General features: G+C 42.7%; 1 protein-coding gene across 1 annotated transcript in view; it reads left to right on the top strand.

Annotated features, from left to right (window-relative positions):
• The first annotated feature begins 1,816 nt into the window (after nucleotides 1-1,816).
• Fnbp4 (formin binding protein 4) overlaps nucleotides 1,817-17,219 on the top strand; it is a 35,401-nt gene continuing 19,998 nt past the window's right edge. The window contains exons 1-8 of the mRNA XM_038330029.2: nucleotides 1,817-2,088; nucleotides 3,117-3,209; nucleotides 7,327-7,463; nucleotides 7,630-7,816; nucleotides 8,640-8,787; nucleotides 8,878-8,998; nucleotides 11,688-12,029; nucleotides 13,963-14,173. Coding sequence (XP_038185957.1) covers nucleotides 1,872-2,088; nucleotides 3,117-3,209; nucleotides 7,327-7,463; nucleotides 7,630-7,816; nucleotides 8,640-8,787; nucleotides 8,878-8,998; nucleotides 11,688-12,029; nucleotides 13,963-14,173 — 1,456 coding nt within the window. The 5' untranslated portion in view covers nucleotides 1,817-1,871. The remainder of the gene's footprint in view (nucleotides 2,089-3,116; nucleotides 3,210-7,326; nucleotides 7,464-7,629; nucleotides 7,817-8,639; nucleotides 8,788-8,877; nucleotides 8,999-11,687; nucleotides 12,030-13,962; nucleotides 14,174-17,219) is intronic.

Genomic DNA, 17,219 nt, shown 5'->3' with positions numbered 1-17,219 from the left:
TTTGTTTTTTGTTTGTTTGTTTTTAATTATTTATTTATCATGTATTCAATATTCTGTCTGTGTGTATGCCTGCATGCCAGAAGAGGGCACCAGACCTCATTACAGATGGTTGTGAGCCACCATGTGGTTGCTGGGAATTGAACTCAGGACCTTTGGAAGAGCAGGCAATGCTCTTAACCTCTGAGCCATCTCTCCAGCCCTCTCCCGTTATCTTTTTGAGACAGAGTTTCTCTGTAGTTTTTGGAACCTGTCCTGGAACTAGCTCTTTTAGACCAGGCTGGCCTTGGACTCACAGAGATCCACCTGTCTCTGCCTCCTGAGTGCTGGAATTAAAGGCGTGTGCCACCACTGCCCTGGCTAGTTTAACCATTTTCAAGGTCCACTCATTTTCCCTACTAATTGAAGAGTCCAAGAATAAGAAAACAGAAATGTAAAAATAAAAAAATACAAAGTTGTAAGTCTAGGAAAAAGAGAACAGACTGTCAGCAGCTTGAGGATGATACTATTAACTGGGCTATTTCGCTTTACTACCCATAGCTCTATTACAGGGCTGGAGCTTCTCTCTGCAAACTGGGAGTAGTCCTGGCCATCCTTGATAAACCAGATATGGGCTGAGTTAACTTTTAGGAGACAGAGAAACTGACCTCTGGGTTAGGCACTGTCTCTGTTATGGAAACTGGTGCCATCAAAGGGAAGGCATAGGGCTCCAGTATACACTGGAGGAACCATGAGACAGTGGATTAATACAGGAACTGGTTTGACTAATGAACTCTGCTAACGGAGGTTGTAAAGTAAGGCAGTCTGTATCTGAGATTTACCCTGAGATGGTGTGAAAAGCTTTCTGCTATCCTCTAAGTTCCCAGCCTAAGTACCAATTCTAATTTATTAACCCTCTGACATTACCAACAGTCCCTTTTTCTAACTGAAGACATCTGTTTTCTTGCAATTAGTGACTTTCACTTTAATCTCCTCTGAAACATATTTCATGATAGCTGCCTAGTTACCCATTGACCTTAGAAACCTCCCCCGCTTAGGGTCTCTGTTGGGGGCAAGATCGTAAAAATTCCTTTGTTCAGTCCTAATGCTTGGTGCCCCTACTATAAAAAGATGGGTTCAGAAATCTGCCTTTTGCCACAGCCTAATAAATACCGTCTCTGGCTGTAGTCTCAACTAGCTGATTAACTTCTATGCCCCGCGGTGTTTCTTATTTTAAGTCTGTTTCCGGTTTTCCTGGAATCTGGTTTCTGTTATAAAGTTTGCTTCTGGTTTATTAGGCTTTGGTGGTCTGTCCCCATCTTTGTGCAACCTCCCTGGCCCCAACACTACATCAACATCGTATTTGCGTTTTAAGAGTCTACAGGGATATAAACACCCAGCATTATAACTATTGTTTAATACTATACCCAAAAGAAGCCACAAGAATCAACGGAGCCTTCAGAAGGGTGAAAGGCATCTTTACCTTCCTAAATGACAAACAGCTGAAAACAGCCACAAGATGGCGAACAAAGCGCTAAAGAAAACACGCGGCTAACAGCGCATGTGCGAAGCCGAATCTCCTTGAGGAAGTCGCACTCAGCGCGGGCCTTTCGGCACGATTGGCCCGACATCCTGTCTTCTCCCTCTGCCATTGGCTACCGGGTCCTCCTCAAGTCAAAACAGCCAATCGCCTTTCCCCTGAACAGTGCCCACCCTCCCGTGAACGGGGCGGAGGGCGCCCTGGCCCAGGGCGCGTGCGCGAGGTTCGGCACCGCGCCGGTTAGAAGCGGATGGGGGGGCGGCGCCGCGGTCCATGAATATTGATTACGCAGCGCGGCCCCGAGCGCCCGCCCCTCCAGACCGCCGACGCTCGGCCGCTCGCGCTCGGGCTCGCGATGGGGAAGAAGTCCCGGGCGGTACCCGGCCGCAGGCCTATCCTGCAGCTCTCTCCACCGGGTCCGCGGAGCAGCACGCCGGGCCGGGACCCCGACCCGGATCCGGATCCCGAGCCTGACTCGACGGCGGCGGCGACCATCCAGTCAGCCCCGGCGGCGGCCGCGACGTCGCCCGCGGTGCCTGCCGCCGCCGCCCCGGAGGACTCTCCTTCGGAAGGTGAGTGCGCGCGGGTGCCCCTGCCCTTATTTGGGACGTCCGGAACTCGAGCCCGGGGCTTGCGGCCTAGGCCTCCCCGGTGCCTCTTCGGACCCTGTGGGGAAGACTAACCCTGGCGCCTCGGCGGCCGGAGACCTGGAGTCTGCGAGATCGCGACCGTGAACACTGGGCGGCGCAAGGCCCGGCCGCGGCTCGTCTGAGGCGCCATTGTGGGTGCAGGGGTTTCTCCCGGGAATCTGCAATCCACGAAGTCTGGTACCCCAAATATCTCCCAGATGACCCTCTCCGATCTTGTTAACGCAAAGGGTGAAGGACAATTTCCACGTGCGAGCCTTGAAGCGGTTGAGCCTAGCCTTCTCTGCATGTGTCACGCTTGGTTTCGGTTTTGTTGAAATTAAGACAGCCACCTTTTTCTCTGTATGCCAGACAAAGCGTCGGTACCCACAGACTCGTAGGAAAGTAACAAAGCCTGGGCGTTTCCCTGGAACTGTATTTGCTTAAGAGTAACAGTTAATACATGGGGGTAGATGCTGGGTAAGCGGGACCATTATCAAGTGTTAAGAAATCACGTTAAGCCAAGCGGTGGTGGCGCACACCTTTAATCCCAGCACTCGGGAGGCAGAGGCAGGCGGATCTCTGTGAGTTCGAGGCCAGCCTGGTCTACAGAGCGAGTTCCAGGACAGGCTCCAAAGAAAACTGTCTCGAAAAATGAAGGGGGAAAAAAAGAAATCATGTTAATAGGAAGAACATAATGTGTAAAAACCTTCAGGTTTATTTACGCATTTTAATTGTTAAATAATGCAGGTGCCATTCTCATATAATGTTCGCGTTATTGTTATTGCTGTCGATGTCACTAAATGAGTGGAAGATTCATCATTGTTTCGTTACCCAGTTTGGACTATTGATGCACGCTGGTTTTATAAGTTGATGAAATAGGCCTGAAAGTTCAAATTTTGATTTTTTTGCTTCTTGTGTTTTCTCTGATCCACTGACTGACTCCCGTTTCATTTTGTTCGTTTCCAATATAGATGAACAGGAAGTGGTGGTGGAGGTTCCCAAAGTTGTTCCAAATCCTCCAAAACCAGTCATGACCACCAGACCCACAGCCGTTAAGGCAACAGGTACAGGATTCTGTTGTTCTTTTACCTCGTCCCTAAAATATTTTAAGTTAAAATTGATTATCTGTTGGATGGTTAAGTGTTGCTGATTTACTATTTCTCATAAAAAGTAAAGTTCTTCTGGGTTGGGATTGTCTGGTGGATGGTTAAGTTAGTGTCTCTCATAAAAAGTAGTAGAGTTTTTCTGGGCATGGGTTGTGTTATCAGTGATAGATTAGCAGCTGGGCTCCCAGCACTCAGGAGGCAGAGGCAGGGGGGATCTCTGTGAGTTCAAGGCCAGCCTGGGCTACAAAGCCAGTTCCATGACAGGCTCCAAAGCTACACAGAGAAAACCTGTCTCAGAAAACAAAAAAAATAAAAAGGCTTTCTGTGTACAAACTTTAAGTAACATGAAAGTTCATTTTTGTTGTTTTTTATTTATTTACTGCTTGCTATACCTTAAATCCTGTGCACACACAGGCACACAGATTGCATGCTTCTATGACTTTACCACCTAACTTGTTTATTTTTTAAGTCAGAGTGTCTCAAGCGAACCTGGGCCTTAACTGTTGAGCTAGACTGGCTGGACAGAGACCTGTATGTAGCACCCCGCTTCACCCCAGCGCTGTGTAACCAATGAGTGCCTCCTGCCCAGCCAGCACGTGGTGCAGGAGATTGCAGTGCAAGTCCTCGAGCAGCTCACAAACCGAGCCGTCCCCCACTAGCTTTTTGGGTCTTTGATGTTCTTTAGGGTCACCAACTATTCCGTATTTTTCATTTTTGATCCTTTATTTATTTGGTTGTGGTATTTGTAGTTTTCCAGACAGTGATTCATGGTCCAAGATGGCCGAGAACCTCAACTGCTGAGGCTGGTGTTTAACTATTGACAGCCCCTGTCTTGACCTCCCAAAGTCCTATGGTTACCGTTGTGCGTCACCACACCGCTCATTTTCACACTGCCTCAGCTGGTACCAGTCAAATATTTGTGAGGCTGAAAATCCGTGTTTAAGTCTCCCGCACTCCGGGCACTTCTAGCCCTACTCCCCTGTGGCATTTGCAGCAGTGGTCACTTTGCAAACCTGAGTTCAGTCTGACTCTCACTCAGACTCCAGAACAGTCGATGGGCTGAAGCTTGATCAGCTATAAAACGAGTCTACTGCAGTCCTAAGTTGCTTCGGTATTAAACTTTACACATATACTTAAATTTTGCGTGCGTGTGTGGTGGGGGGGGGGGGGAGAGTTAATGACATTGGAAAAACAAGGATTATTTTTCTATACTTCATATGTATTTTTTAATATTTATTTATTTATCATGTATACAATATTCTGTCTGTGTGTATGTCTGCAGGCCCGAAGAGAGGGCACCAGGCCGGGAATTGAACTCAGGACCTTTGGAAGAGCAGACAGTGCTCTTAACCACTGAGCCATCTCTCCAGCCCCCACTTCATATGTATTGAAGATTAAAATGTTTTTTAAGATTAACTTTCTTTTTACATTTTTTATTTTTATTTATAAGTATGTGTCTGTCTGAGTGAATGCCATATGTGGGAGCCCGAGGAGGCCAGAAGAGGTTGTTAGAACCACAGAACTGGAGATACAGGTGGTTGTAAGCTGTCGAGCGTGCCAATAACCAAACTCTGATCCTCTGGAAGAATCTCTTCCAAACACAGATTGAGATATTTTATAATTATAGAAACTTTATTCTTGGTCTAAGATGTTTGTTTGATAATTTGTTTTGAGAGAGTCACTTTGGTAGCCCTAGCTGGCCTCACACAGAAATCTGCCTGTCTTTGCCTCCCATGTGCTAGAGTTAAAGTCCACTATGACTAGCCCAATTATATTTGTCTTAATGTACTTTAGTTCATGGAGAAATTTTCATTTGAGAAATAATCATTAAGTGTTTGCTTTGTTTTTACTTAGAAAATATGTTTCAACTATTATAATTTGATTGGTTTAGGTATCAGAGATAATTTTTGAGACAGGGCTACCATTTGTAGTTTAGACTTACCTAGAATCACTAGTAGTCCATCTTTGACCCCAAACTTCAGTCATGCTTTACCTCCTGACTGTTGGAAAAACAGACCTATACAACACCTACCTTGAGTCTAATACCAAATGAGAGTGAGGTTCAGTCATTCATGGTATATTTTGGGGAAGGATATCAAGTATGTATACATTGACTTTATTATCTTGAAGGATTTTGCTAGGGGTAGAAACAGGGTTACATTGTGTAGGTCTGACTGCCCTGAGATTGTGCCACCAACCCTGACACCTTGAGGGATATTATATATTTTTTTCTTCTTCTTTTTTTTTTTTTTTCTTTTTTTTGGTTTTTCGAGACAGGGTTTCTCTGTAGCTTTTTTAGAGCCTGTCCTGGAACTAGCTCTTGTAGACCAGGCTGGCCTCGAACTCACAGAGATCCGCCTGCCTCTGCCTCCCGAGTGCTGGGATTAAAGGCGTGCGCCACCACCGCCCGGCTATATTTTTTTCTTTTAAGATTTATTTACTTATTATGTATACAGTGTTCTGCCTGCATGTATGCCTACAGGCCAGAAGAGGACACCAGATCTCATAACAGATGGTTGTGAGCCACCATGTGGTTGCTGGGAATTTAACTCAGGACCTCTGGAAGAGCAGCCAGAGCCATCTCTCCAGCCCGATATTATATAATTTATGTCTGTGGTAGTTGAATGTCATTCTTTGTGGTTTTAGGTTTTTTTTTAATAATCGAAAAGATTATTAAAATTTTGATATTTTCACACATGACCACATGTATATATATTATTCACACTCCTCCATCTTTCCTGTTTTTACATGTCGTTTGTGTATGAGACAAAATCTCATTGTATAGCCTTAGATGTCTAAGAACTCATTTTGTAGACCGGGCTGTTCTGGAACTCAGAGATCAGCTGGCTAATGCTTCCTGAGTGCTGGGATTTAAGACACAATGTCATCATGCCCTTTTATGATGATCTAACCTCGATTTCTTGTGTGCCAAGAATACATGCTTGTGCCACCGCGCCTAGCATGGGGTGTGTGTGTGTGTGTGTGTGTGTGTGTGTTAGAATTGAATCCAGGTTCTTATACATGCTAAGTACATACTTTCTCAACTAAACTGTAATCCTATTCCTAATTTAGTGATTATTTTCATTTTGAAATTAAGTTCTAATTTGTAAATAAACAAAATGTTAACTCTTTAATTAAACCATGTGGCTGGGGCTGGAGAGATGATTGAGAGAGTAAAAACATTGGCTGCTCTTCTGGAGGATTTGGGCTTGATTTCTAGTACACACATAGTGGCTACAGTTGTCTGAAACTCAGGCTGGGTGGTGGTGGTGCACTCCTTTCATCCTAGTACTCAGGAGGCAGAGGTAGGCAGGTCTACAGGACTTTGAGGCCAGCCCAGTCTCCAAGAGCAAGTTCCAGGAAAGCCAGGGCTACACTGAGAAATCCTGTCTTGAAAAAAAAAAAAAAAAAAAAAAAAGTCCAGTTCCAGGGGGTACAATGTCTTCTGTGAGGACACCAGGCATGCCAAATACCAAGTATGGACATGTAGCCAAAAAGTTTGTACACACAATAAAATAAAAAAAAATTAAAAAAAAAAAATTTGGCTCTGAGAGTCACTTAGCAAAGACATGAGGATCAGAGTTGTAATCTGCAGAACCTTTGTAAAAATTGGATGCGTGTAGCATCTTGCCTGTAGTTTCCAGTGAGGGAGATGGGTTTCCTGGGTTCCTTAGAGCTGGCTGGGTAGCCAAACTAACTAAAACAGCAAGCTCCAGATTTAATGGAAGACCCCACTATGGGGCCTTCATACATATGTGCATCTCACACATAATAAATTAGAAGGAAAACAATGTAGTCTTTTGTTTGTTTTTCTAGATGGTTTCTTTGTAACACCCTAACTCTTATAGGCCTGGCTGGCCTTGATCTCACAGAGTTTAAAGATCTACCTGCCTCTGCCTCCCAAGTGCTGCGCTTAAGGCAGGCGCTACCACCTCCTGACTTATGTAGTCTTTCTTTTTATTTTGATGTGCTATTAACTGCTAATACATCTCTCCAGCCCCGTGTATTTATTTTCTTAAATACTTAATAGACTGTATTGGTGTTGGTTTTGCTGACGTCTTCCCTTTATCTGCAGGGGGTCTGTGCTTGCTCGGTGCTTATGCTGACAGCGATGACGACGAGAGCGACATCTCTGAAAAGACAGCGCAGTCCAGAGAGGCCGACAGGAACCAGTCAGCTGACATTGATAGCACACTGGCAAACTTCCTTGCGGTTAGTGATGCTTTTGTTTACATGTTTGTTTGTTTGTTTGTTTGTTTTGAAATAGTGCTTTTGTGACCCTGGCTGGTCTGGAACTTGCAACTTTCATCCTACTTCTGCCTTCCGAGGGCTAAGGAGCCACCATGCCCAGGCATTTATTGCTATTTTTATTCTATAGGAGATTGATGCCATAACAGCTCCTCAGCCTGCAGCTTCTGTGGCAGCTTCTGCTCCCCCTCCAACTCCACCTCGACCAGAACCAAAGGAAGCAGCAACACCTGCCCTTTCTTCCACCTCATCAAATGGAACAGACTCAACCCAGACACCAGCGTGGCATTATGATACTCAGTGTTCACTGGCAGGAGGTGAGTGTGGTCCTTGTTTCAAGATGACTTGAAGGTAATCCTTGCCTTCCCAAACGTGCAGCCAGGTACTTGAGCTCTAGGACTCAACGGTCTTTGAATGTAGTATTCGGAAGTTAGTAGATAGGACGATGGCCTATACCAGGTGAGTGATAAAAGCCTTGTTTTGAAATATTTTGAGGGTTCAGAATTCATTTTTTGAGTATCAGACAGTTTTTAGTTTGTTTACTGTGATTTTTGTTTTGGTGGAGGATTCGGGTCAGGGATTCTGTATAACAGCTCTGGCTGTCCTGGAACTCACTCTGTAGACCAGGATGCCTTGAACTCAGAGATCTGCCTGCCTCTGCCTCTCGAGTGCTGGAATTAAAGACATGCACCACCATGCCCGGCTGTGAATAAATTTGTTTTGTTTTTTTGTTTTTCGAGATAGGGTTTCTCTGTAGCTTTTGGAGCCTGTCCTGGAACTAGCTCTTGTAGACCAAGCTGGCCTCGAACTCACAGAGATCCTCCTGCCTCTGTCTCCTCAGTGCTGGGATTAAAGGCGTGCGCCACCACCACGTGACCTGTGAATCAATTTTTATTGAAAAAATAATTCTTATGGAGGAGTTGTCTACAGGGAACATTTAGTAATGTCTAAAGATATATATTGGGTATCACAGTGCAGAAGGGTTTTTCTTTAGTGGTATGCTCTAGAGGTGTTGTTAAACTCTGCAACTCAGATTTGAGAACCCTATGTTAATTGTCGTGGTTAACAGCTGTCTTAGGATAGAAGTCAGCATTCTGTGTGTGTATTATTATACTTGAAATATGTTTTGTTTTCTTATAGTTGAAATTGAGATGGGAGATTGGCAAGAAGTCTGGGATGAGAACACAGGTTGCTATTATTATTGGAACACACAAACAAACGAAGTAACTTGGGAGTTACCCCAATATCTTGCCACACAGGTGCAGGGATTACAGCATTACCAGCCCAGGTAAGTCTAGACCTGAAGAAGAAATTACTTAGGAGAAAATAGTTGCTTTGGGTATTTACCTTTTGTTCTTCTTGACATTCCCATCCCCAGTTCTGTAACAGGTACTGAAGCTGGTTTTATGGTAAATACAGACACATATACAAAGGAGAAAACTATTACTGTTTCCAGTAATAAAAGTGGACCAGTCATAGCCAAACGAGAAGTTAAAAAGGTCAGTGTTATAAATACTACACTTGATGGTTTTCTAATCTAAGAACTTAATATGCTAGTATTTCACAGCACAAGTGTTCTTACTTTTACCTAATCTGTTTCTGTGTGTTAGACAAGGTTTATAGAAATTGCTAATCACTTTAGTGACTCAGAGTTAGTGCTATGAAAACTACTTAAGCCATCTAAAGGGACATGGGCCCGCCATTATATATATTATACTGATAAGTTGTCGTGTGCTGTTTGTGCTCTCTGAGAAGCTGACTCTGGAGTTGGGGTCCCACAGCATCTCGGACCAATGTGTTTGTGTCAGTGTCCTTGGACTCCTGTGTGTTCTGTGGCCAACTGGACCCTGACTGACAGTGAAAAGGACAAACTGCAGGCCACTGAGGGCGTTAGTGTGAACTTCTGCTTGATGGTGTTTATTTTCAATCTGATGTTTCTGTCTTTCTTTGTTATTTTTTTACTTTCTTATATACTTAAACTGACTTATTAGAAACCGAAAGCATGGCTAATTGTAGACCACTCTTACAGACTGTACAGGACAGCAACCAAGATTCCCATCTGAACTTGAAGGAAGTTATCATCTCATTTTGGGTTTCCTTTTAAGAGCCACTTCCCACCCCCAGGATTAGATATATCTAAAATAAAAAGATATGTCAGGTGTGGGGACATTTACCTGCAATCCCAATGTGTAGGTGGTAGTTGCAGGAAGAACTCAAGCATAGCAAACCTGAGTTATAGCAAGATGAGCTTGTGGGGTAGAGAGTAAGGGGAGTTGTTTCTTTAAAAATTTAAAACTCTAGTGGCTGGAGAGCTCAGCAGGAACCCATATTACTCTTCCAGCACCCACATCAGGAGGCTCATAACCGCCTGAACTCCAGCTCTGGGGGAATCAGACTCTGCTGGCCTCTGTAGACACCTACATTTACATACACATACACAAAATAATTTTTTAAAGATTTATTTATTATGTATAATGTTCTGCTTGTGTGTATGCCTGCAGGCCGGAAAAGGGAATCAGATCTCATTACAGATGGCTGTGAGCCACCATGTGGTTGCTGGGAATTGAACCTTTGGAAGAACAGGCAATGCTCTTAACCTCTGAGCCCTCTCTCCAGCCCCCAGTTAAAATAAAATTTTAAGAAAAATTATAAACAACTTTAGATTGAGTAGTCCTTATCCATAATATTTTAGATTTGGGGTTTTTAGATTTTGGAGTAATCGAATTTATATAAATATACCTTGTGGATAGGCCCATAGTATGAACATAAAAATCATTTATAGTTCATATACATATAGCTTGATAATTTCATATAATTTTTGGCATTTACGGGGGGGGGGGGTGGGACAGTTGCCAGAGTATAGGTCAGAGGACAACCTGCTAATATCTGGTAGCATTATAGTTATCGTCCACCATGTAGGCTCATCAGACTTGGTTGGAGTTTTGAGGCAGGATCTCATCAGCCATATTGGCTTGGAATTCATTATATAGATTAAGGTGGCCTTGAATTCACAGAGATCCAGCACTCAGGCAGAGGCAAGTGGGATTAAAGGTGTGCCCTGCCATACCCAGTGTGTCACACTTTTTAGAAAGTGCCTTTATCCCTGAAACCTCTCTTCCAGGCTTTCATATAATAGACTTGTACTAAACTTACATTATTTATGTATTTATTTATTTGGGACAGTATCTCACTATGTAGAGCAGGCTAACATCAAACTCAACGATTCCCCCTGCCCCACAAATGGTGAGATTAAAGGAGTCTACCACTATATCCAGCCTTACCTATGTTTATTTAGTTATTTTTTGAGATGGGGTTTAGAAGCAAATGAATTGTACATTGAATTACAATTTATTTTGATTTTTCAGAGTGATACGCACCACCTCCCATCCCTACCCACCCCAGTACTTAGGATCAGATTAGGTATCATGTGTTAAGTTGTATTCCTAATCCTCAAAGTACAAACTTCAAAGACAGCCTTTGATATATAACAAATTTGAGTCCAGTCTGGGTTACGTGAGACCCCCATCCCCAATTTTTTATTTTTATTTTTTTTGTAATCTGTACATTTCTAGGATGGTTAAGTAGTCCAATAGATAAAATAGGTTTTTTTGTTTGTTTTTATTTCGAGACAGGATCTGTCTGTGTACCCATGGCTGTTCTGGAATTCATTCTGTAGACTAAGCAGGCCTAGAACTTGATATCTGCCTATTTCTGTCTCCTAAATGCTGGGTCCAAAGGTTTGCACCACCACCACCATCCAGTCACCTTAAACATTAATGAAGCAATTGTTTTGAGATTGTATAGTAGTCAAGGCTATCATTAAGTATGCATTATTAAGGGTTTTCTATATTTCTAACTTTATTTTCCTCTTAAGTTCCCTTTGAAACATGAGCTTTTTTTTTCCATCTTGCAGAAGAAGAAGGTGAAGATTTATGTAGTCATGTGTTGACAAAATGGTGATGTCGTGGCTGTCTCTGCTTCCTATTAGCTTCCCTTCGATACGCAGAGACAGTGGATTGTACTTCACCTACTGCCCTCCTAAGGCAGCGCTCCCTCGTGTGCATGTAGTGTGTACATATGTTGGGTGTGGGTGTTTTGTGCGTATCCAGTAACTAAGAAGCTACAAATAATTGAATATTCCAAGGGATCATTTTGAGAGTTGTGAGTCAATGCTTTTATTCTTTATAGGAAGTGAATGAAGGAATTCAAGCTCTTTCCAACAGCGAGGAGGAAAGGAAAGGGGTGGCAGCAGCGTTGCTTGCTCCCTTGCTGCCTGAAGGAGTGAAAGAGGAAGAAGAAAGATGGAGAAGAAAAGTCATTTGTAAAGAAGCAGATCCCGTGTCAGAGGTGAAGGAAACAAGCACAGCAGCAGAGGAAATGGGGACTGTCATGAAGCCCCAGGAAGTCACCCTGGACAGCTTAGAAGACCCTTCTCAGGAGGATCTTTGCAGTGTTGTTCAGTCTGGAGAAAGTGAGGAGGAAGAAGAGCAAGATACCCTTGAGCTGGAGCTAGCTTTGGAAAGGAAAAAAGTAAGGTTTTGACGATTTTTAAAATATAGTTAACCTTTCTCTTTGCCATGGCAAAGTGTTTGACATAAGCGTCTTAAGGAAAAAGGGATGTATTGGATGACAGCTGAGGGTACAGCCGATCCCACTGTGTGGCAGTGATGAGCATGGCTCTACAGGCACTCTACCTTGAGGATTGTGTGTTTCCGTAGTCAGGAAGTGAAGGTGAATGCCGGTGCTCAGCTGGCTCCTTTCCCATTTTTTTATTCATTCTGGGACCCCTAGCTCGTGGCATGGTGCTGCCCCAATAAAATTCTCATGAAAACCTCTCTTACTGATATACCCATAGACAAGCCTCCTACGTTTTCTAGAACCATTCAAGGGGACAATGATGATTAGTCATCACTGATTTAAGGGACTTACTTCCCCTTATTACTGTTATACTCGGGTTGCTATGCTCAACTTACAACCATTATTAGGACTTGACTTTTGCTCATCTCTTCATCTGTGTTATTTTGAAGATTTATTTTTTCATATGTGTGAGTATTTTGTGCACATTGATGCATGCCTACTGCCTGCAGAGGTCAGAGGAAGGACATCAGATCCCAGGAACTACAGATACAGATGATAGTGAACTAAACCCAGGTCCTTTGTAAGAGCAACAGGTGCTCATAACAACTGAACCATCTCTCCAGTTCCCTAAGTGTTTTCTAATCTAATGAAGTACAGAATTGTTGTTTTGGTTCCTGGTGCTGCTCTTGCTAGTTGTCAAACAGTAAATAGGTCTTGTGAGATAATATTAAGGGGTAGAGGTGGGGTGGCTTCAAACTGGTGATCTTCTGCCTTAGTCTCCTGAGTACTGGGATTACAGGCATGTTCACCACACCCAGTTCTTTTTTCCCCCCTCCTCTTAGGGGGTATCTTCTGCTTTGTCTTTTTTTAGTCAAATATGAAGCAGGATTTTTTATTTTCTTTTTTAATTTTTAAATTTATGTGTATGAGTGCTCTATCATACACAACTTTATGCCAGAAGAGGTCCTCCGATCAAACTATAGGTGGTTGTGAGGTAACGTGTAATTGCTGTAATTGAATTTAGGACCACTAGAAGAGTAGCCAGTGCTCTTAACTGATGAACCATCCCTCCAGCCCGAAAGCTTGACGTGGGTCAGTAACAACCTGAAGCTTTCCCTATTTGAAGATTTGAATCTGTAGGGGACCAGCTAATAAAACTATTTCCATTATGTGTATGCATGTCAGAAGGTTTATATGTTTGTGACACATCAAAATTTGTCACTGTAATTAATTGTGAATGAACATTTATTTATTCAATTTTTGTTTTTTTGTTTTTTTGTTTTTTTTGAGACAGTTTCTCTATGTAGCCCAGGCTGGCCTTGAATTCACAAAGGTTTGCCTACCTTTGCCTCCCAAGTGCTGGGATTAAAAGCATGTGACACTACTGCCCAGCTTTTTTGTTATTTTTCTGTCCTCACCCCTAAGCTGAGGGGCAAACCCAGGACCTTGCATTTGCTAGGCTCTATACCACTGAGCTAAATTCCCAACCCCATGAATGAACATTTATTAATAGCAGAGGAATATATGGAACATGGAACATAATTTTGAGCTGTGAAAGAAAGTGGTTAAAAATACTGCTGCTTCTCAAGTTTTTTTTTTTTTTTTTAAATTATTACACATACAGTGTTCTATCTGCATGTATGCCTGCAGGCCAGAGAGGGCACAAGATCTCATCACAGATGGCTGTGAGCCACCATGTCGTTGCTGGGAATTGAACTCAGGACCTCTGGAAGAACAGCCAGTGGTCTTAACCTCTGAGCCATCTCTCCAGCCTAAAAGTTTTAAACTTAAAAGCCAGTTATGACCATTGTTCTTAGTACTTGCAGTATTTAACTGTTGATAAGAAGTTAATATCATGCTAATTTTATTAACACATTCTTTGTAGGCAGAGTTAAGAGCCTTGGAAGAAGGAGATGGAAGTATGTCAGGGTCTAGTCCACGTTCTGATGTCAGCCAGCCAGCATCTCAGGATGGAATGCGTAGACTCACGTCTAAAAGAGGAAAATGGAAGATGTTTGTTCGAGCTACTAGTCCAGAATCCACCAGCCGAAGTTCTAGTAAAACTGGACAAGAGACTCCAGAAAATGGAGAAACTGGTAATTTGTTCTTCCATTAACTAATTCCCTCCCCATCCCTCTCTCTTGGAAACCTCATTTCCACTGAGCTTTACATCCCTAGAGCACAGTAAACTTCAGAGTACTGGGTGGGGTGATAAGCCTTCTCTGTTTTTCTTCTTACACAGTAGCGGGAGATACTGTTCTTAGTATTTGAAATTCTGTAAATGAAGCTTTCTTCTACATCTCTTGGGTTTTTTTTTTTTTTTTTTCTTGTAGACATGTACAAATTTGAGAGGTTGACATCAGGTCCTGTATTTCTTACAAAGTTGGGATAACTACTTTTTTCCACAGCAGGAAATAAGATTGTTTCAGCCTTTGTTTCTTTTCTTTATTTGTCTTTTATTGTGCGTGTGTGTCATGGCCTGTGTAGATGAGAGGACAGCTTTGAGGAGTCGATTTTCTTCTACCTTTCCCTGGACTCTAAGGACTGACGCAGGTCATCCAGCTCACACAGTAGAAGCTCTCACTGAACCACACTAGCTCCCGTTTTATTGCTTGCACAAAATTGCCCTAACTTGTGTGTAAGACGTGAATATTCCTTTGCTTACTACTGCTAGGAGAACATCAAAAGTCTACTCCTGGCAAGCCCAGTGTGCATCTTGGGTCTGCTCTCTGTAAAAGTTACCCTCTTTATTATGGGTAGGTGACAACCTGATTCTGTCACAGGGTTCAAGTTGTCTCCATTCTGGATGGTGGAAGAGCTCTGTTTCCATTCCCAGTTAATCAGAGAACTCCAAATAAAGCTAATGCTTTCATTTACATTTGACTAATTTTTTGTTGGAAAATTAGGAGTAAAATTTGAGCACCAAGCCTTTCTTCAGTGTACTTACCACAAGATACTACTTATCAGTTTTAGCTAAAATGCTACCTAATAATACAAGTAATATATGTTGTTGGTTTTGTTGTTTGTTTTGTTGTTATTTTTTGGTTTTTTGAGACAGCAGATCAAACCACTAAGGATGACAATCTGTGTTTGATTCCCAGCACCTGAGCGGTGGGAGGAGGGAGACAGGAAGTCTTAAAAGTTGTGCCCTGATGTCCACACATGCGCCGTCACATGCACACATCTACGCTCCTGTATGCCACCCCTGCACAATAAGTACATGTAATTTTTTTAAAAAGAATCTGGAGCTGGGTGGTGGTGGATACACCTTTCATCCCAGTACTCGGGTGAAAAGGGCAGGTGGACCTCTTGAGTTCAGTCAAGGCCAGCCTGGTCTACAGAATGAGTTCCAGGGTAGTCAGGGTTATACCGAGAAACCCTGTCTCAAAAAACAAAATACAAACAAAAGAATCTGGGTGGGATGACACCTGCCTTTAATCTTAGCACTTGAAAGACAAGCAGGCAAGAATTCTGGTTTCCTATCCCTGCTTACATTTTGTCTTTATGTACATACTCTTCCAGACCATTTTCCTTTTGCTGTTCTTATTTTTTATAGATGTATTTATGTATTTGAGTGCTCTGTTGACTTTTGCTAGAAGAGTGCTTCAGGTCCCACTGTAAATGATTACAAGCCACCATGTGGTTGCTGGGAATCGAACTCAGGACTCTTAACTACTGAGCCATCTCTCCATCCCGCTTGTTGTTTTAGACCGCCTGGTATCTGTCAAAATGGTAGGATGGATAAGTTGTGCGTGCTTATGATGGAATTCTCTGCAGCAGTGCAGAAATGAATGACTCGTAATTATGGGTAACAACATAGGAATTTTTGAGACAGTGTTGAACAAAAAGCAACATGGGAAAAATCATGTTCTGGTCTGTGTATTGCAAGCCAGAAAATAGGCAAAAACTCAATGAATCTAAGGAATAATACCATGTCTGCAGAAGGTTGTAGTAGTAAGGTTGACAGGTACAGGGATCCAGATGAAGCCAAATTGTGGTTTCTTTGTTCTTTCTGTTGCTCGCACTGTAGTACATGTATTTGTCAAGGTGTTCAACAATATTATCTAATAAACATGCTGCTTGCTACGTGTATCTTTATGCACATTTTAGTATTACTACAGATAGATTCTTATTTATATCTTGGGCGTGTGTTTTGCTTTTCAGCTTTTTTTTTTTTTTGAAAAGATTTTTAAACATGATTTTAGTATGTTTTTTTTTTTTTTTCTTTTTGGTTTTTTGACACAGGGTTTCTCTGTGTAACTGCCCTAACTATCCTGGAACTAGCTCTTACAGACCAGGCTAGCCTTGAACTCACAGAAATAATGCCTGCCTCTGCCTCCGGAGTGTTGGGTTTAAAGGCATGTGCCACCACCGCCTGGCTTGATTTTGCTTTTTATACAGAAATTAATATTTTCTTCATTAATCTTCCTTGTGAAAGGAACTGTAGAAGGAAGCGGCGGGGCTGTGTCCCACCACCCGGCTAGCTTTACCCAAAATAATTACATGGAAACTGTATTCATTTAAATACTGCCTGGCCTGTTATCTGTAGCTTCTTTTTTTGTTTTTTGTTTTTTGTTTTTTTTTTTTTTTGTTTTTCGAGACAGGGTTTCTCTGCAGCTTTTTTAGAGCCTGTCCTGGAACTAGCTCTTGTAGACCAGGTTGGCCTCGAACTCACAGAGATCCACCTGCCTCTGCCTCCCGAGTGCTGGGATTAAAGGCGTGCGCCACCACCGCCCGGCTTTATCTGTAGCTTCTTATTGGTTGATTCTCATATCTTGCTTTAACCCATATTTAGTAACTTATATAGCACCACGAGGGGTGGCTTACCAGGGGAGATCTTAACCTGCGTCCATCTCAGAGAGGAGAATCATGGTGACTCACTATGGCGACTGCCTGAAGCATCTCCCCACTCCTGCTACCCAGCATTCTGTTCTGTCTACTCCGCCTACCTAATTTTCTGTTCTCTTAAAGGGCCAAGGCAGTTTTCTTTATTAATTAACCAATGAAAGTAACATAGACAGATAACTCTCCTCCATCAAGGAACTATAGGCCAAAAGGAAGATAATGTTCTGCATACAAGTATACCTTCATGTACAGTATGTGCTGGAGTGCCCCTGCGTATAAATTAGGACCAAGTGATAG

The sequence above is a fragment of the Arvicola amphibius genome, chromosome 5 (genome assembly GCF_903992535.2).
Source record: "Arvicola amphibius chromosome 5, mArvAmp1.2, whole genome shotgun sequence".
Lineage (NCBI taxonomy): Eukaryota > Metazoa > Chordata > Mammalia > Rodentia > Cricetidae > Arvicola > Arvicola amphibius.
Note: the sequence above shows the minus strand (reverse complement) of the source record. Positions and strands in the feature narration are given on the sequence as shown.